Source organism: Taudactylus pleione, unplaced genomic scaffold, assembly GCF_031769625.1.
Source record: "Taudactylus pleione unplaced genomic scaffold, aTauple2 ptg000117l, whole genome shotgun sequence".
Classification (NCBI taxonomy): domain Eukaryota; kingdom Metazoa; phylum Chordata; class Amphibia; order Anura; family Myobatrachidae; genus Taudactylus; species Taudactylus pleione.
The window spans coordinates 21,349,578-21,370,755 of NW_028284519.1; the positions used below are offsets into that span (position 1 = coordinate 21,349,578).

General features: G+C 48.9%; 1 protein-coding gene across 3 annotated transcripts in view; it reads right to left on the reverse strand.

Moving 5' to 3' along the window:
- The window catches only part of PHAF1 (phagophore assembly factor 1), a 49,075-nt gene that overhangs the window by 22,741 nt on the left and 5,156 nt on the right, over positions 1-21,178 (reverse strand). For all 3 annotated transcript variants that reach the window (XM_088471915.1, XM_088471913.1, XM_088471914.1), the window contains exons 2-5: positions 13,862-13,986; positions 2,135-2,217; positions 873-956; positions 739-782 (exon numbers count right to left, since the gene is read on the reverse strand). In XM_088471915.1, coding sequence (XP_088328041.1) covers positions 739-782; positions 873-956; positions 2,135-2,217; positions 13,862-13,925 — 275 coding nt within the window. In that variant the 5' untranslated portion in view covers positions 13,926-13,986. The remainder of the gene's footprint in view (positions 1-738; positions 783-872; positions 957-2,134; positions 2,218-13,861; positions 13,987-21,178) is intronic.

The window sequence follows — 21,178 nt, forward strand, 5'->3', positions numbered from 1 at the left end:
AGATTATCTGCTCAAATCATCATGTCCCATGCGACTGTGGTTGTCATGGTAATCTGAAGAATTATAAATAATTAATAGCAATCTGAAGAATTATAAATAATAGCAATCTAAAGAAAAAAAACAAACATACAAACACCACAACTAGAAATGGTGAATTTTAAAACTCCTCTTAACACCTGCCACAGTGATCTATGGGTCTGATTCAGCGTAGGACTGAATTGCAAAGCTGCATGCAAGCAGCTTTGCAATTCCGTCCTTGCAATTATGGTAATGCAGCAGGAAGCATCAGGCCTCCTGCATGCATTACTTATCAGCAGCAGACTGTTAATCACTGCCAGTCTGCGTGTGAACATGCAGGACCATTACAGGACGTGCGCAGTACGGGTTCGGCGGCTGCGCAGATTCTCAAACATGAATCTGAGGCCCTATGTTAATAAAAATAATTTTCATGGGGTTACTGCTTTATAAACACACATTGGATGTGTGAGCTTTGTTTTCTAAAGAGGTATGTTTTACCCCACCAGCATCTCTCTCCTCTCACACAATATTAACACACTCATCCTCTGAATCACTCTGTGCTGCTGTGAGCATGAGATAAAGAGTGAAAAGGTACTCTGGCCCTAGACAAATACACTTTGAAAACTATCCATTTAACAAAGCAACACAATAAATTTAAGACAAGGTCCTTTAATAACACTAATGAATGTTAGTTACAGATACACTAATATTTACACTCACCAGTATTTTAATTTTACTTTCGTCAAATCATAGACTTCTATCACCTGAAAGGAGAGGTAGAGAGTTAAGGAGGTAATGGGGACCATCTCTGCCAGCATCTTCCCATCTGTAATGGGCCTCCAATAGTCTCTCACCTTCAGCCTTTGATTATAAGCATCAAACAGCAGTTTGATCCCATCCTGAGTCAGGCTGAGAATGAGGTCATGATTCAGAGGACACTGTGAAACAGAGAAGGGGTATCAGTGGAAACAAAATTCAACTTATTATGCCTCCGAAACAATAGCGCAGAGATGCTCTAATCTGTATTTGTTAGTTTCCTGATTGTCAGGTATGCATTGTCTCCTTAGTTTATATCAATGTATACTTTCCACTCAAATGTAACACTTTGGTTGGAATCCCTCAAACAGCTGGCTGTATTAGGAAGGAAGGAAAGACAGAGACACAGAGACACACAAAGAGAGAGCGAGAGCGAGCGAGAGAGCGAAAGCGAGAGAGAGCGAGAGCGAGCGAGAGAGCGAAAGCGAGAGAGAGCGAGAGCGAGCGAGAGAGCGAAAGCGAGAGAGAGCGAGAGCGAAAGCGAGAGAGCGAAAGCGAGAGAGAGCGAGAGAGCGAAAGCGAGAGAGAGCGAGAGAGCGAAAGCGAGAGAGCGAGAGAGCGAAAGCGAGAGAGAGCGAGAGAGAGCGAGAGAGAGCGAGAGCGAGCGAAAGCGAGCGAGCGCGAGAGCGAGCGCGAAAGCGAGAGCGAGCGAGAGCGCGAAAGCGAGCGAGAGCGCGAAAGCGAGAGAGAGCGCGACAGCGAGAGAGAGCGCGACAGCGAGAGAGAGCGCGACAGCGAGAGAGAGCGCGACAGCGAGAGAGAGCGCGACAGCGAGAGAGAGCGCGACAGCGAGAGAGAGCGCGACAGCGAGAGAGAGCGCGAAAGCGAGAGAGAGCGCGAAAGCGAGAGAGAGCGCGAAAGCGAGAGAGAGCGCGAAAGCGAGAGAGAGCGCGAAAGCGAGAGAGAGAGCGAAAGCGAGAGAGAGAGATAAAGAGAGAGAACTGGAAGACCGAACCCACCCTAGAAGTTCCATCTGCTAGAACGGACACTTTTGGGACCCCAGAATGATGGAGCACTAACAATCGGGGTTTACTGTAGTACATGTTGACTGGCAAACTTGCACGGCAGACAAACACACCAATTAAGTAAAATGGGCAGCCTAGATAACCAATCATTATCTGCTGTCAGTGTTTTGAAAGACAAATATAAAAATCGAGGCACAGGTAACTGATGTGCCCCAGAGCAACCAATCACATTCTGTTATTTTTGTAGGAAAGATTAGAAAATGAAAGCAAACACCTGATTGGGTTGGTACAGGTTGCAGCCATTATATTTTCTGCACTGTAGTTAGAAAACCCACCTGCTCGCTATAGAGGTTCTGCACGTTCCGGATGGTCCTGCAATGCTTCTGGAGGATTGATACTGCCTGAGCCAGGGGCATTCCTGTCACAGAGGAACAACATGATTACATGGGCTACACCAATAACGCTGCACAAGACTCCAGCCCCGTGGAGTGACAGGTCTCTAGCTGGTGCGGGATACAGACAATATCCCGGCACATGGGATGTCGGCTCTTAGAATACCGGCACCAGAATCCTGACACGTTTCAAAATCCAAGCGTCGGCATCCCGAAGGTAAGTAACAGGGCTAGTGGGAGGGTTAGGCACTAAGGGGGGAGGGTTAGGTTTAGGTTGCGGTCAGGGGCAGGTTAGGTATAGGCACTAGGGAGGTGGTTAGGGTTAGGATACCAACCGGTGTCGGTATGCTAACCCTGTCAGGACGCCGGCGTTGGGATTCTGACCGCCGAGATCCCGAGCACCGGCATCCCGTACCCAACCCGCTGGTACACTGCAGCTATCAACCAGTCAAGGATAGTGGACAGTATAGTAATATCCATGTTTGTAGGACTCCCATATTTTGCAATTTAATCAGACCAGTCCACCTGAAAATGAACTCTCACTATTTATTGTGCCACAATGCAGAGTACCAGTATATACCATTTAAAAGGTTATGCAGGAAAATATTCCCGTAACTCTTTTGCATTGGAGGAATGGGATGGATTCCAAGGTCAAAGCAAAACTACACATCACATGAGTGGACAGTTTATTTATTTCAGAATTATGGAAGGTGTATACATATGTTCTGTTTTATTCCCTTATTGTGGGCAGCGCAAATACGCTTGGAAATACAGCCTATGACTTCAGTAGGTACCAATGACTGATCACTAAGGTGTAATGAAGACTGCCATCTGGTGGGTTGAGTATATATTAATAGGAATGCAGTCTACTAATTATTAACCAGCGAGATTACAGGCTTATGAATGAATTGATAATCTTAATTACCATGAACACTGGTTCAGACCACACAATTTCCATAAACCATACTAACAGTCTCCAACTCACCCAAACCATCACTGTACTACAGAATAGCATACCCATAGCTTCCAACCGATAACCACAATGTTAAAACACACAAAAGTAAGCTACGAAAGCTTTCAGTTAATGTGAGCGCAGCCCTTCAGATAACAAGAGATATGGTAAGAACTTACCTTTGTTATCTCTGTTTCTACGAGGTCCACAGGGTTGACCTTGGGGTATAGCTGGATCTGGATACACGGGCACCACGCAGTTAAAGCTTTGCTGCTCCCAGGATGCACTTGGGTCCATCCTCCTCTATACCCCGCCCCCGACCACAGGCACCTCAGTTGGTAAGCAGCGAAGGCCGGAGGAGGAGACTAAACAGAGAGAAGGAAGACTGGAACACACAAAAAACCATACTCACAGAAATGGGAGACGGAAAACCGGTGACCAGCCACACAGCCCATTTGAAGCCAGGTGCGTCAGGGCGGACGCCCTGTGGACCCTATGGACTTCGTAGAAACAGAGATAACAAAGGTAAGTTCTTACCATATCTCTTGTTTTCTACTTCAGGGTCCATAGGGGGTCCACAGGGTTGACCTTGGGGATGTCCCAAAGCAGTTCAACTAAGGGCGGGGACGCTCCTGTGCTGAAAGGAGTACCCGGCGCCCAAAGGATGCATCCTGAGAGGCGAAGGTGTCAAACGCATAGAACCTCAAAAACGTTTGAATTGAAGACCAAGTGGCCGCCTTACACAGCTGAACAGCGGAGGCGCCACGTCTAGCAGCCCAAGAGGGACCCACAGAACGAGTGGAATGAGCCTTAACAGAGACTGGCACAGGTAAACCCTCCTGTGCTTAAGCCTCACAAATAACAGAACGAAGCCAACGGGCTAACGTTTGCTTGTTGGCAGGGCAACGCCTCTTGTGAAAACCGAAGAGGAAAAACAAAGAATCCGACTTCCTAACCGAAGCAGTCCGGTCCACATAGATTCTAAGTGCCCGGACTACATCTATGGAAGCCTCACCAGCTGAAAGATCAGGTGACTGAAAAGCTGGCACAACAAGTTCCTGATTAATGTGGAACTTTGAGACCACTTTGGGCAAAAACTCAGGACGCGTGCGAAACACCGCCCTGTCCTGGTAAAAAATCAGAAAAGGAGGGCGACAGACAGGAAAGCGCCCCCAATTCTGACACCCTCCTGGCAGAAGCAATTGCCAGGAGAAAAATGGTCTTAAACGTCAGCCACTTGAGCTCCACCGACTCAAGCGGCTCCAAAGGAGGACCCTGCAAGACCCGCAGTACCACCGCCAAGTCCCAAGGAGCCACCGGAGGCACGAAGGGAGGCTGGATCCTGAGAACACCTTGGAAAAAGGTGTGAACATCTGGCAGTGTAGCAATCAGTCGCTGAAACCACACGGACAAGGCGGACACATGAACCTTCAGAGAGGCCAGGCGTAAGCCGAGGTCCAAACCCGATTGAAGAAACTCCAAGATTCTGGAAAACCGGAACACCTGCGGATCATAGTTTCTGGATTCACACCACTGAAAATAAGTGCGCCACACCCTGTAGTAAATCCGCGTGGAAGCAGGCTTGCGTGCCCTAAGCATGGTACCAATGACCGAACTGGAGAAACCCCTAGACGTCAAGACGGCTGTCTCAAGAGCCACGCCGTCAAAGACAGCCGACCCAGATCCGGGTAAAGGCAGGGCCCTTGAGACAACAGGTCCCGACGCTGAGGGAGAAGGTACAGAGCGTCGATGGAGAGGCACCTCAGATCGGAGTACGTCTGGGCCACGCCGGAGCCACCAGCACGAGCGTGCCGCCGTCCTGCTTGAATTTCCGCAGAACTCGAGGAAGCAGGGATATCGGAGGAAACAGATACGCCAGGTGAAACGTCCATTTCACCGACAGTGCGTCTACCAGACAGGCGCCTGAGTCTCTTGTCCTTGACCCGTAAACGGGCAACTTGTGATTGTGACGGGAGGCCATCAAGTCCAGCTCCGGCAGCCCCCACCTGTCCACGAGTAGCTGAAACACCTCTGGGTGAAGCGACCATTCCCCGGGATGCACGTCGTGACGGTTGAGGAAGTCCGCCTCCCAATTGAGGACTCAGGGAATGAAGACTGCCGAGATCGCTGGAATGTGACACTCCGCCCAAGCAAGAATGCGAGACACCTCCGACATTGCTGCCCGACTGCGAGTTCCCCCTTGGTGGTTGATGTACGCCACCGTGGTGGCGTTGTCGGACTGCACCTGAACCGCCCTTCCGTGAAGGGCGGGGCCGGACGGCTACAGGGCCCTGTATACTGCCCGCAGTTCCAGGATGTTGATGGGGAGAAGTGCTTCTTCCGCGGACCAATGACCCTGAAGCGATAATGAGCCGGTCACTGCCCCCCAACCCCGGAGACTGGCATCCGTCGTGAGCAGGACCCAGTCCGGGATCCAAAAGGGGCGCCCCTCGACCAGATGCGCTGTCTGAAGCCACCAAGTCAAAAACTGCCGAACCTCCGGGGACAACACCAGCATCTGAGAGCGGATCCGGTGAGGTAACCCGTTCCATTCCGATAGAATCAGCCCCTGCAGGGGCCGGGAATGGAACTGGGCAAATTCCACCATGTCGAATGTCGACACCATGGACCCCAGAACTCTCATAGCCGAATGGACAGACAGGCGGCAACTGCTCAGGCAACTGTGTATCCGCAGCTGCAGGGAGGAGACCTTCTCCGGAGTCAGGAAAATCCTTTGCTGACGAGAATCCAGCAGGGCTCCCAAATGAACCATCCGTTGTGATGGAATCAGGGAGGACTTCTTCCAATTTATCAACCACCCGTGTGCTTGAAGACAAGCAATGGTCAGGTGGAGATGTCGAAGAAGCATCTCCGGGGAGCTCGCCAGCAGCAGCAGATCGTCCAGGTACGGCAACAGACGTATACCCTGACCCCGAAGGTGGGCAGCCATAACTGCCATCACCTTGGTGAACACCCTTGGAGCCGTGGAAAGGCCGAAAGGCAACGCCCGAAATTGGTAGTGATGGTTCAGGATAGCAAACCTCAGATACCGCTGATGTGCCGGTGCTATGGGCACATGGAGATAGGCATCCTGGATATCGAGGGAGACCATATAATCCCCGGGTTCCATCGCCAGAATGATGGAACGTAACGTTTCCATCCTGAACTTGGGAACTCTGAGGTATCTGTTCAGAGACTTCAAATTCAGGATAGGGCGATGAGAACCATTGGGTTTCTGCACCAGAAACAGAGTAGAATAGTACCCCGTCCCGCGCTGAGACTGCGGAACGGGAACAATGACCCCTGCTTGTAGCAAGGATTCTATAGCTACCTGAATCTGGCCAGCTTTGGTCTTGTCCAGAGAAGGACTCGTGCAGAAAAACTGGTGGGGCGGCCTGAACCGAAAAGACAGGGTGTACCCCTGAGAGACTACTTCTCGAACCCAGGCATCCGTGGTGGTATTGTGCCAACACTGGGCGAATTGGAGAAGTCGGCCTCCCACTCTGGGGTCCCCCAGAGAGAGGCCCGTCCCTTCAGGCAGCAGGCTTATCCTCCTGCTTGGAAGAAGGGCGCCGAGCACTCCATGCCTGCTTCTTGGGCTTGCGTGCGGCCTTGGTCGCCGAATGTCTCGGGAAGGACTGGCCCTTGGCCTTACCCTGAACCCGAAAGGACCGAAAGGCAGAGCTCCTCACTTTAGCCGGTGCAGAGGCCGAAGGGAGGAAAGCCGACTTGGACTTAGCCAGAGTATCCACTATTTTGTCCAAATCCGGACCAAATAGTAAATCACCATTAAAAGGCAAGGCCTCCAGACCCTTTTTTGAATCTGCATCAGCCCTTCAGGACCTCAGCCACAGGGAGCGCCGAGCAGACACCGCTGCAGCCAACACCCTAGAAGTGAGCAGGCTGGCATCCAAAGACGCTTCCCCGATATAGGAAGCTGCATCCCGCATCTGTCCCACTAACGCTCTCTGGATATCCGGAGCCTCATCAGGAAAGGTATCCTCCAAGGCATTGGCCCAGGCCTCAATGGCTTTAGCCACCCAGGAGATAGCCATGGACGGGCGAGCCACCGCCCCGGAAAGAGAATAAATGGACTTTAAACAAGTCTCCACCTTCCTGTCCGTGGGATCCTTCAAAGAGGAGATAGACGGCAATGGCAGCGTCACGCTTTTGATCAAGCGGGTAACGTGGGAATCCACCGCCGGCGGAGTCTCCCATTTCCTGCAATGAGCTTCAGGAAAAGGATAGTTCGCCGCCAACCTCTTCTGTGGATGGAACCTCTTACTGGGTAATTGCCAGGCCGCCGCCATATGATCCGTTAATTGATCAGACAGGGGGGAACACAGTTGAAGTCACCTTGGCCTTTTTAAAATTAGGAAACTTCGACCTAGGAGGCGGCGCATCATCCTCAACATGTAGGATAGCCCGCACCGCCCTAACTAAGGCTGGAACATTAATGGAGGACTTAGCTTCCACCTCCTGCCCCATGGCATCAGAGTCAGAGTCCTCATGGATTTCTCCATCATCTGAGGACACTTCCGAGTCCGACAACTGCGCAGCTAGTGAACTCACAACCGGACGTTTAGACGGCCTTGGTGGCACATCACTTTGCAACATCGACTGAAACGCAGAGGATGAAGCCGCCAGACTCTGTACGGAGCTGGAGAGAACATCCACCCAAGGCGGAGGAGCCGTCGGAGCAAAACTCTGCAAAGGCACTACAGACTGACGCGTCACTGGGGGAGACTGCACATACACACAGGCAGTCCCGAGTAAGGACCCACAGTCTGGGCCCCGGGGGGAGACCGCAATATTTGCGGAACACCTGGGGAATGGGGGATGGTGGGCTGAGGCAACGCCCTAGAAGGGACCACTGATGGGACCGATAACCAGTCCGCAATAGACGCCAGCACCTGTGAAAACATCGCCCAAGGAGGGTCCTGTGACACAGGGGGGTTGGAGGGGCCCGGTACCAGCTGGCACCGCCCGCAGAGACCATCCTGAGATAAGTCCTCCCCATCAACTCCAGCAGCACAGCGTCTGCAGGAAAATAGCACAGGAGCCACAGAGCGCTCAGTCTCCTCATCAGACATGATACAGTAAATACACAAGAAATACGTATCACCAGAGGAATTACGGATTTAACACCCGCGCACTCACCAGTATGCGACACAACAGCCCAGATATGGTACTGTGTAGCACACAACAGTATGTGACTGACCCCACAAATACGTGATTTATATAAGTGAGGGTATCAGAAAAACGCCCTTCCCCCACACACCTGCCGGGCCGTAGGAGAAGGAAAGGGATAGTTATAAGCTGACAGTAATGGAGAATAAGTCACAGACAGGCAGCACTAGCAATAGTCACATACAATGCAGAAAAGTTAGTACTCACTGCACCTTCTGCTACAATCAACCGCCCAGATTCAGTGTCTGGGAGGGCTATAGCGCTGTGTACACTGTCCTTTAGCAGGGGAGAGGTACACAGGGGGACCGGTCCACTTGATACCGCCTGGGAGTCTGCGATGCCTGCCAGTAAAGATGGCCGCCGGAGACCTCAGAGGAGGAGTGGCCGAGAGATAAGAGCAGCTCAGCGACGCCAGACTGCTAGTTGAAAGGCGCGCTGAGCTGAGGGGAGGAGCCGCTAGACAGGGAAGGCTGCCTCCCCTGGCTAGCAATTAACCCCCGGGTTGCCGGTCCCGCTACCAGCCTGTTACCCTGGTGGTCTAGCGGACACGCGGGGTATTCCTCTATAGAGGGGGAGCCCGCCGCCGCCGCTAGCGCCTCCGATCTGTCCCCAGAGACCGGAGGCTTCTGACTGCATATAAAGTATCTGCGGGCCGCCGCACGCGGCGACCCGCGGCTTACCTGATCCCCGTCGCATCCGGCAGCAGTCAAGGGAGTCCCCAGAGCCCGGCCAGTACAGGCTCTGGGGTCCCGCCGCGATCAACAGAGCTGTACTGGTGTCGCGGCGCCAGCGGGGAGAAGGAGCGGCAGCGTGGACGTCCTAAAGGACAGTCTGATGCTGCAACTCTAAAAGTGTAAAAAAAGTAGAAAAAAATAAAAAATTTATCTTTTAAAATAAAGCTTAGGGGCTGCTCCTGCAGCCCCACTGCGACAGAGTGACCCGACTCCGGCCGGGCACCAACTAAAACTGAGGTGCCTGTGGTCGGGGGCGGAGTATAGAGGAGGACGGACCCAAGTGCATCCTGGGAGCAGCAAAGCTTTAACTGCGTGGTGCCCGTGGATCCAGATCCAGCTATACCCCAAGGTCAACCCTGTGGACCCCCTATGGACCCTGAAGTAGAAATATCTCCATTGTCCCATCTAGTGAAGGTCCATTCAAAGTTTTTTTTTTTTTTTAGTAGAATACCCTTTTACAACAAGATGTACCTATAAGCCTAAGAAAACGCATTCACAGAGTCTGTGGTGCCAGATAAACCATGCTGGTCACTGTGTAAGAGCACCGATCACTGGGCCTGATTCATAGCCGGATGCTCTGACAAGAGCGCTCGCTCTGAATCAGGGCCGTCCTACCTATTATTGGAGCGGCCTCCTGGGCGCTCGCATAGCTGTGGGTGACCACCCACAGCTTACGCGAGCGGCCAAAAAGATGGCGACCATCGGGCTTGCGACGAGACCCTTGGGGTAGGGTCTCGTCTGCCGCAAGCCCGGAGTGCTTTTGGCTCTATCAGAGCCAAAAGCACTCCCACTAACATCACTAGTGATGTCAGTGGGGCCGGCCCCAGACGGTAGGCGTTCCCATGGGAACGCCTCCATCTGGGCAGCCACGCCCCCGGCACGCCCACCAAAGGGGGCGTGCTGTCAATCACCATCGACAGCACGCCCCCTTTGGTGCGAGACCCATAGCGACAGCTTGGCCGTCACTATTCGGGTCTCGCGCATGCGCACGACGGAGCTCCCTCCCTGTGTGATTACAGCGGGCTCAGGCAGCGCGACTGCACCGGGCTCAGGCTTCTGTACCTGAGTCACTAGAGTTATTGTAAAGCTAGTTTGTGTAAATTCACATATAAATAAGCTAAAATTAATCTTATTTTACATGTTATCATGTACTATATAAACTTATAAGCCTAATGACATGTTTGTATTTCCCCTATGTTAGTAAACGGTTAAAGGAAAAGAACTGACTAATGCCCGAATGACCCATCCCAAAATGTTCCTGGTGTCACAATGCCCAAATAACAAGGGACACGACAGGCCGGATTCCTGAAATCAGGTGATCACATGAGCCAGAAAAACAACCTGATAAATGATGCGGTTACTCACACAATAACAGCAAGCTAACACACCTGGTTACTCCCTGTCCACCACACACACACTTCACCACCTGGGACATGCCGCCAAATGTCCTAAAGCCTGATCAGTGAATTAAGACTCAGATACTGCTTCTTATATGCTGTGACCATGAACAATAGGGAACAATGGCCCTTATTCAGAGCCGTACGCTCTGAGCAGAGCGCACGCTCTGAATGAGGGCCGGGCTCCATTTTCATGGAGCGTCCTCCTGGACGCTCGTATAGCTATGGGTCACCACCCACAGGCTATACGAGCGTGCTTTTTGATGGCTGCGATGGTCGAGACCATCGCGACCATCGAAATTGCGAGCCGGAGCCTGCGGTTGAGGTTTTCAACCGCAAGCTCCGGAGTGATTTTGGCTCTATCAGAGCCAAAATCACTCCCACTGACATCACTAGTGATGTCAGTGGGCCGGCTTCTGACGGGAGGCGTTCCCGTGGGAACGCCCCCGTCAGGGAGGCACGCCCCCGGCACGCCCACCAAAGGGGGCGTGCTGGCAATCAACATTGACAGCACGCCCCCTTTGATCGGACACAACGAGCGAAGGACTTTCCTTCGCTCGTCGCGTCTGGCGCATGCGCACGACGGAGCTCCCTCCGTCGTGCGCATGCTCAGTGCATAACATCGACCCACTTGCGAGCGGACAGCCGCTCGCGAGTGGGTCTGAATCAGGCCCCATGCCCTCAGACTTCTGTATCATTTAGTTGTTGGTTCAGTCCTTCTGCAGTCACATATCAGCAGCAGCTCTAAACCAAACAATGTAAAAGGGAATAAGTCAGCGATGTATAGTGTACAGGTTGGGTATGGGATCCCGGCAGCATCAGAATACAGACATCGGCATCCCGACAGTCTGTATCCCGACACCATCAGGTAAGTACCCCAACGCTAGCCCTTACACCCCTACCCCTCCCTCATCGGTGCCTGAACCTAACCTCCCCACACCCTAAACCTAACCCTTCCCCCACTTAGTGCCTAACCCTAATCCTCCCCCTAGTGCTTAACCCTAAACCTAACCCTCTTCCTAACCCCAGATACTTTCGTTCGGGATGCCGGCGGTCGGAATACTGGAGCCAGGATCCCGGCGCCGGCTTTTTGACCGTCGGCACCCTGCTCGTCAGGATGCTGACTACCTGACCACATATATGGGAGCGGGAGGGATCCTGCCGCTCATCCCAATCAGAGTGACAGGGTCAGCTTCCCATATGGTCACATACACCAAACAGAACAGACGCTCCCATTCAGCAATTATAATGAACATTTGTATCACAACAAGGGCCTATTAGTGTAACCGGCAGATGAATGCACCCCCAGATATTGTATATGGTCATCTGCTGAACAAGGCCCACAAGTAATCCCATCAATATTTATCAGCTCATTCTTAAACGCGACAATTGTTTTGTACCCACAAAACTGCTGATACCATGCCAATTTGCAGACACCGTGGCATGCGGCCAGCTTTCAACATTTGGAAATTGCACTTGATGTCTTCCTACCCCCCTTGTATTTGAGGAGCCGGCCTTGTTGCCAAAGAATCGATTGAAAACACATCTGTAACCAAAGTATAAACTGGAAACAGCTCACTGCTGTAGACATGGCAGCTATTCTAACATTGAAGACTGGTGCATGATTAAACAATACCAGCATATTTTTTCCTAGTTCTCTAGGATCGCTGGGCCTGATTCAGAGCTGATCGCTCGCTCTGAATCAGGGCCGTCCTACCTGTTTATGGAGAGTCCTCATGGACGCTCGCATAGCTGTGGGTTACCACCCACAGCTATAGCGAGCGTCCATGATGATGGTCGCAATGGTCTTGACCATCGCGACCATCAGGCTTGCGACGGAGACCCTGCGGTAGGGTCTCGCTGCCGCAAGCCCTGGAGTGATTTTGGCTCTATCAGAGCCAAAATCACTCCCACTGACATCACTAGTGATGTCAGTGGGGTCGGCTTGAGACGATAGGCGTTCCCATGGGAACGCCTCCGTCTGGCAGGCACGCCCACCAAAGGGGGCGTGCTGTCAATCAACATCGACAGCACGCCCCCTTTGGTGCGAGACCCGGAGCGATGGTGAGCCCGTCACTCGCCGGGTCTCGCGCATGTGCACGACGGAGCTCCCTCCGTCGTGCTCATGCGCAGTTGGGAACATCGACCCGCTTGCGAGCTTCCTGCCGCTCGCGAGCGGGTCCGAATGACCCCCACAGTCTCCCAGGCCTGATATTTGTCTTCCCTCTATATTAGGACAATAAAGGTGGACACAGTGGAAATGCAAGATCACCGTCACTCACATAGAACCAGTTGGCATCACACAAGGCAGCCACAGAGCAGTCTGGAATGCAGGAGATAACCAGCACTGCTCTAACCCAAGACATCACAGGAATAGCAGTGATTAACAGCTCTTAAATTCTAAATATAGGTTACTGCTTTTGTGCTCTCATTTACTGGGTTTCCCCAAACCCTGAATGGGTTATACACTACACTACAAGGGTTCCGCAACGTCTAACAAAGTACTTAAACAGAACAAGAGAACAGTGGCTTACAGTACAAGACAATGCAGGCGTACATGGTATTTAAACATTGATGCAACAGTGGTCATAACACTCAAATAAGTAGCACGTGGCAGAAGTCAAGGGTAAAGTGCCGTAAATAGTAGTAAGGAAGAGAAAAGCACATCGGGAAAGAGGGCCCTGCTCATGAGAGCTTACATTCTAAAGGGTAGGGGCAGACAGACAGGGGTGACACAGATGGGGCAAATAGTGTGCATGGGGCAGAGTGTTAGGATGAGAGACGAAGGCCTTGAGGAAGAAGTGGGTCTTCAGAGCCCATTTGAAGTTTTGCAGAGAGGTGGAGAGCCTGACAGGGAGAGGGAGAGAGGTCCAGCGGTAGGGAGCAGCACGTGCACAATCTTGAAGGCTTAGATTTGGGTAAAGTCATCCTTTACAAAGTTCAACAAAAGTTCAAGCTACCTTTTTGTCAAATGGGCTTAAGGTTGATAGCATAAGAGCTACTGGCTTTTACAGACTGTAAAAAATTTATCAATGTTGAGTTGTATTTTTGCTCTTATCTTATATAAATTTAGCTTTCGTGCATTTAACAGTACAATTTGGCATTGCATTGTGCATGCTCAACCAAAGTGAAAAAGAAAATCTCTGCATTTGTTGGGGAATGTTAAAATTTTGCAGTAAAAGATACAAATTAAATGTGAAAATCGGATCTCATATAATTCGGTGGGTACTGGATGTAGCGAAGCTGCAAGGCGGCTAACCTACAATTAGAATTTGTTGTATAAGATTGTAATATGTGAGAGTAGTCACCTGCCTGTCTTTTTCCAGACACCTTCAGACCCAAATACCATTATTTTCTCCCTGCAAGCACTAATGCACAAACAGAGTATATTGATTACCTAAGGTAAACTCCCATTGCTGGTTGCCCAGGGATCTCTCTGGCACAACCTCCAGATCCAGCATTGGCTCAGGGCAGGGAGGCTCCAGGGGTCAGCTGAGATCCAGAATGTTACCACGACTGAACCTGCAAAAGTACATAAATAAAAACATGTTGCTTACATCAGGTGATATTTGCCTTCTGCAATTCCTATGTAGATGTGGACCCTTTATGTTGCATAAAATACAGATAAAAGGTTTTGCTGAGTGAACATTTTTTTTTTTTTAAATGAAGAACTTTATTTACACAACCAGAGTCCTACAAGCAGTGGTTTAACATTCTACAAATAGAAGTACATCCTTACCAAGGTCGCCAACTCTGAAATGAAAAACAAGCAACAGATAAGTGAAAAACAAGGCCAAACCAGTCCTAAAAAGCCAAATTATTCTAGGTGGAATTGGCAACTATGAGATCATGAACATGGATGCAGTTAAAATACAGGTGTGCGGGATGCCGGCACTCAGAATGCCGGCGCCAGCATCACGAGGGTAAGTTGCGGGGTTAGGGTTAGGCACTGTGGAAGGGTTAGGGTCAGGTACTAAAGGGGGGAGGGGGGGGGAGAGGATACAGTAGGTTTAGGGTGTGGGGAGGGAGGGTTAGGATACTTACCCAACAGGTGTCGGTATCCTAACCCTGGGCCTGATTCAGTACGGATCGCAACTGCGATTGCAATAGCGATTAATTACGCAGGCAGTCTCACTGCGATGATATGCTAATCCTCTGCGATCGCTATGCTGTCGCAGCACAATATACGGATGCCCACCTTACCTTACACACATACGTAATACTAAGCAAGACAGCGAAACCATCGGTAACAGAGCACCATCGCAGCCTCACTCACACTTGCACAAGCTCTGACCTTACTCAGGAATTGCTAACCTCGTCACACACAGTGAGTTCACAAGCTGCGTATGGCATTGCAGTGGCTAATTAATGCACGCCCCTGGAGTGGTGTTCAAACGCACTGGCACGCCTACACTCACTGACCACCCCCCAAACGGTACTTCCTATCAATCACTCTGCGTTGGATCTGCATAGCTACTGCAATCGCAGTGGAGTGTTCGCGTACGCGATGCAATGCATACACAGAACGCGACAATCAGTTGCGATCCTTGCTGAATCAGGCCACCTGTCGGGATTCTGACAGCCGGTATCCCGTACCCATCCCCAAAAAGCAACCCATCGTAACAAAATGGGATTTTCAACACCTAAAAATTAAATTATCCTACTTTCAAATTTGATGAAGTCATTGCTTTAGGTAAACAACAAAGCAAAACATTACTGTTTAAGATGTTGCATAAGTTCAATGCATACACTTGTGAACAAAGATTAAATATTGTAATATTTATATCATAGCATCAGTTAACATTGTGTCTTTTCTGCAGTTGTTTGTTTCAGAGGCAAACCCGTGAGTTTCTAATTATGCTAATGATTGTCATGCAGACATGGATGCCTTCCTACTTTATTATTGAGTGTTTTTTTTGTCAATGTGGATATGCGCCATATAATTACAGGGAACATGTGTAGATGGACTTAAGAGAGCAATTTGGTTACGGAGAGAATATTTGTATAAGGTGGAAAGACACCATTTCAACCTATTTTACAGTTCCTAAAAGGTTTACAACACCCTAGTGACTCATGTATCACATTAAATGCTCACTACAGCAGATAGAGAAATGGGTTATAAAGATAACACAACCTAAAACTATATTTGACTTCTGTATAACTAACAATATAATAGAAATACATGGTATTTAAATTAGGGATGTGCAGGCTCGGTTCTACTCGGTTCCGTTCGGTTCTTTTTACCGGATCTTATTGGGTTTCAGCTGTCACGAGTTTTGGATAGCCAATAAGATTCGGTAAAAAGAACCGAACGGAACCGAGTAGAACCGAGCCTGCACATCCCTAATTTAAATAGACCCAGGACCTGATTGAACTTTGGGAATAGAGTAAGAAAGAGCAAGTGACTGCACATCTTGGTAAAACCATGCTACACTGCAGGTGGGGCAGATGTAACATGTGCAAAGAGATTTAAGGCCCCGATACATCTGCGATGGATCGTCGCGATGTAGCGATCCTCCAGCCCGGCATTGCAGGATCGCTGAAATCCAACATGTTGGATTTCACAGATATGCCGATCACGAGTAATAAATGATCCTGATTGGCAGATCGGTGAAATTTAACATGTAGAATTTCACCGATCATGCGACGGATAGTGGAACATCGATGGCTGATGGTCGGCATTTCCGACCGGTGGATCAGCGATACCGATCCAATCGCTACATTGCGACGATCCGTCACAGATGTATGGGGGCCTTTAGACGTGGGAGGGGTGTGGCCAAACTGACATCTAAATTGCAGTGTAAAAATAAGCTGTCCAGGATTTGTGGGATAAATGCAAAAGCAGCCAGTATTTACCCTACATGCAAAACCATTTATGTAATTGCACCCCTTACATTGCTACATGGTTTGTCGAGGTGCAAAGTTACTTGATCTATCTTAAGCTGGGTACACATTAGACGATCAGCAAACGATGCGATGGTCGTCCAGATTTCCCTTGAACTCCCAGACAAACGATATAGCGCATGCACACTGTGCAATCTATTTATTACCAGTTATTAATATAGCGCACACATATTCCACAGCGCTTTACAGAGAATATTTGACCACTCACATCTGTCTCTGCCCCAGTGGAGCTTACACTCTTATGGACCTGATTCAGAGCCGCTCGCTCTGAATTAAGGTTTTTTTTTTAGCTTTTGCGAGCGGCCAGGTGATGGTCGCGACCATTGGGGCTTGCGACAAAACCCTTGTGGTAGGGTCTCATCTGTCGTAAGCCCCAGAGAGCTTCCTGCTCTAACAGAGCAGGAAGCTCTCCACTGACATCACTGGTGATGTCAGTGATGCCTCCCACAAACGGCAAGCGTTCCTTAGGGAACTCCTCCGTTTGTGAAGCCACCCACCCTCCCCGCCTACAAAACGGGGCGAGCTGTCGACCAACATCGACAGCCGCCCCTTTTGTAGTGAGCCCCGTAGCGAGAAAATTTCTCTCTCGCTCCGAGGCTTGCACATGCGCTCTGCGTGCGCAGTACCCCACCATCAACCCGCTTGCGAGCGCTATGTGTTTGTGAGCGGGTCTGAATCAGGCCCTATGTTCCCTATCACATGCGCACACACATACATACTATGGTCAATTTTGTTGGGAGCCAATTAACCTACCAGTATATTTTGGAGTGTGGGAGGAAACAGGAATACCCAGAGGAAACCCACGCAAGCACAGGGAGAATATACAAACTCCACACAGTTAGGGCCATAGTGGGACTCGAACCCATGACCTCAGTGCTGTGAGTCAGTAACGATAACCATTACACCGTCTGTGCTACCAAACAATATATTGTGCATCGGTCAGTCGTTTCATCATTAACTATATAATGTTAACAAATCACCTTGATAAAGACCCAGATAGTGGTTGAAACGCGTTGGTGATTATATTGGACGCATACCCAGACGGGGAAGGTAACGCTCTATAGGGGGAGCATAATAATACCCCTATATGTGTTAAAGTGTGCCTTTATCAAAAGGTCATATTTGGTACGCTTCCATTTTTATGTTTCTGATTATATTCCCAATAAAGTGTAAAAGATTTTATGCTATGGTGGCTACCTCTCTTTGTGTTTTTCATGGACAAATATTATAAGAAGCTTGCACAAGAGAAGAGCCGCATCTAAGAGAGGAATAGAACGGAAAATTTATTGGAATGGTGAATCTGCAGTGAACTGGTTATAAATATTTTATTTGCTTCTTATAGACTGTCTGACACAATTTTGATAAAGAATTGTGTTGCATCCACATGCATAGTGGTATATTACAGCCATTGTTTATTGAAGGAACTGAATGGTGAAGTCGTCACATCACAGAAATTATAAGGATTGTCTTAAAAAACAAAGTGGTTCAAATAACTAGAGTGGACCTATGGAGTAGTGGTATCATCACAGTCTTCATATAGAATTATTGTGGACATATTGATTGCAATTTCTTTGGAAGGTTTTTTTTTAAAATCCCATTAGGAGCGCACTGAAACTTTTTTTTTACTTTTGTCTGTTTATTGTGATTAGGGTGATTAAGTGATAATCACCATTGTTTTGAGTGCTGCCCTATTTAATGTGGATCGCGTGTGTTTAAATTGCCTTTTTGTACAATGTTAACAAATCGCCTGGTCATCCGGTAGAGCATACACACTGCACGATTTGAACAAATAACGAGATTGTCAGATTAAGTCGCATGTAGGGGCGACCTGAAGGTGCGACGGACGCCACCACGGGAGCGCGCATAGTGCGTACAGTACACACTTGACAAATTGAACCATTTGGCGTTCCGATCAGTCGGAATTGTGCAAATCGATCAAAATATCGTCTAATGTGTACATAGCTTTACTATATTCTAAAATCTGAATCAGGCCCCAGTGTGTAGTGTAAGTGGAACAGAATTTTTATAAAACATTCCAAATTAAATGGACAGTGGTATGTGCATGGCAGCATGGGAAATAGTAAAAAGAATTGAAAATAATTAACCTTCTATGTAGCATCTATTGATAACCACGTGTGTGCTGCATGTACACGATACTACAGTAACTATAATAAAGACACTTGTTTAAATGTTAATGGGTGGTTAAGGCTATACTGACAAGTTGTGGTATATTTTGTCGACACTGATGAAATGTCGGCAAAATGACCATGGTGCTCTAGTGGTGACTTACCTGGTGCGGCGTGTCTGGTGGCTCCGACAATGACATCCTGATGACTTCCAGCGATTCGCTTCTGGCGGCAAGAATGCCTATCCCTAACCCTCTCTCCCATAGCCTAAACCTAACCTCCCCCCTACTGTCATACTCTAACCCTCTGCTGCCGCAGCCCAACTCTCCACTCCCTGCAGAATGTCGACATTTCCCATGGTGACATTCTGCTGCTGCCGACATGTTCAATGTCAACATTGTGGTGTCCACATTATGACTACATCCCCCATACTGACACACTACTCACCATGTTGTGAACCAATTATAATGACTTACTCTAGGTAAACAAGGTTATAAATCTATGCAAAGCTAAGAACACTAATATTTCAGTCTAAACAGTTTTGGTGTCCCATTGCCATAACAAGACTGTTAGATTGGAATATAAATTTTAGTCTGATCGGTAAGGAAAAAAAAAAGTATTACTTTGTACAATATAAGAGTAGCATATTGGAGAGATTAATAGAGACTTTACACATCCAGCAAAAAAGAAAGAATAAATTGGTTATTATGATTGCTTATGCAGCCATGTTTATAAACCCTGTAGTCCATGTTCTGCAATTTTTTGTACTGTTAAGGTCCCCATACACGGGACGATTTGCAAACAATCTGATGTCGTTTACAATCTCCCTTGAGCTCTCCCCGGGAGCTGAAGGGAACGATGTGCAGAAAAGGCTGCACGATGTTCCCCCAATCTATCGTTCACGATAGATTGTGTGCGATATGACAGATGCATAGCACGAATCTGGGAGATCCGTGCTACATGCATCTGTGTCATTGGCACAGAAGCACGGATGGGATCAGCGAGACCGGTCTGTGCTGCTGTGGTTGAAAAAAAAAAAATTCCGGGGCTGATTACCCCCCAAAGAGTAATCAGCCCCAGGCTTTTAGTGACTCAGTGCTGGTTGTGCTTAAATACAGGGGACAAACGACATAGGGGTCCCTTGTATTTAAGCACAACCAGCACTGGGCTTGTCAGAACCAGCCCTGGTTGCCAAAATATGGGGGACAAACGATGTAGGGGTCCCCCGTATTTTGCGCAACCAGCACTGGGCTCTGATCCGGTCCTGGTTGCTAATCAGCACAGGCAGGGGATTCCTGGAGAGCTGGGGACCCCCCAATAAAGCCTCCCCCACATGCTGTTACTTGGAGAACCACAAGTACCAGCATGTGGGGAATTACGGGCCCGCTGGTACCTGTAGTTCCACAGCAAAAGGGATATTAAAATAAACACAGGACACACACACCGTGCAAAGTAAAAAGTTTATTAAAACCTACAGTACCAGTCAAAAGTTTGGACACAACTTCTCATTCAATGGTTTTTGTTTATTTAAATTATTTAAATTATTTTCAACATAGTAGATTAATACTGAAGACATCAAAACTATGAAAGAACACATATGGAATTATGTTGTCAACAAAAAAAGTGTTAAACAAATCAAAATATGTTTTATATTTTAGATTCCTCAAAGTAGCCTCCTTTTGCTTGGATGACAGCTTGGCACACTCTTGGCATTCTCTCAATCAGCTTCATGAGGTGTCTCCTGGAATGACTCCAACACAAGACTCCAACACAAGACTCCAACAGTCTTGAAGGAGAGTTACCAGAGGTGCTGAGCACTTGTTGGCCCGTTTTCCTTCACTCTGCGGTCCAACGCATCCAAAACCAGCTCAATTGGGTTTAGTTTGGGTGATTGTGGAGGCCAGGTCCTCTGACGCAGCACTCCATCACTTTCCTTCTTGGTCAAGTAGCCATTACATAGCCTGGAGGTGTGTTTGTTTTTCAACAAGACAATGACCCCAAATGATGGTCCCAGTAAGCGCAAACCAGATGGGATGGCATGGCGCTGCAGAATGATGTGGTGGTCATGCTGGTTAAGTGTGCTTTGAATTTTGCATAAATCACCAACAGTGTCACCAGCAAAGCACCATCACACCTCCTCCTCCATGCTTCACAGTGGGAACCACACATGCAGAAATCATCTGCTCACCTTCTCTGTGTCTCACAAAGACACGGCGGTTGGAACCAAAAATCTCAAATTTGGACTCATCAGCCCAAAGTACAGATTTCCACTGGTCTAATGTCCATTCCTTGTGTTCTTTACCCAAACAATTCTCTTCTTCTTGTTGTTGTTCATCCTCAGTAGTGGCTTCTTTGCAGCAATACGACCATGAAGGCCTGATTCACGTAGTCTCCTCTGAACAGTTGATGTTGAGATTTGTCTGCTACTTGAACTCAGGCCCTGATTCAGAGCCGGACGCTCTGCCAGAGCGCTCGCTCTGAATCAGGGCCGTCCTTATCTTTTTTAAGAGCCTGGTTGCTCGCATAGCTGTGGGTGACCACCCACAGCTATAGCGAGCGGCCAAAATGATGGTCGCGATGGTCAAGACCATCGCAACCATCGGGCTTGCGACGAGACCCTTGTGGTAGGGTCTCATCTGCCGCAAGCCCTGGAGTGCTTTTGGCTCTATCAGAGCCAAAAGCAC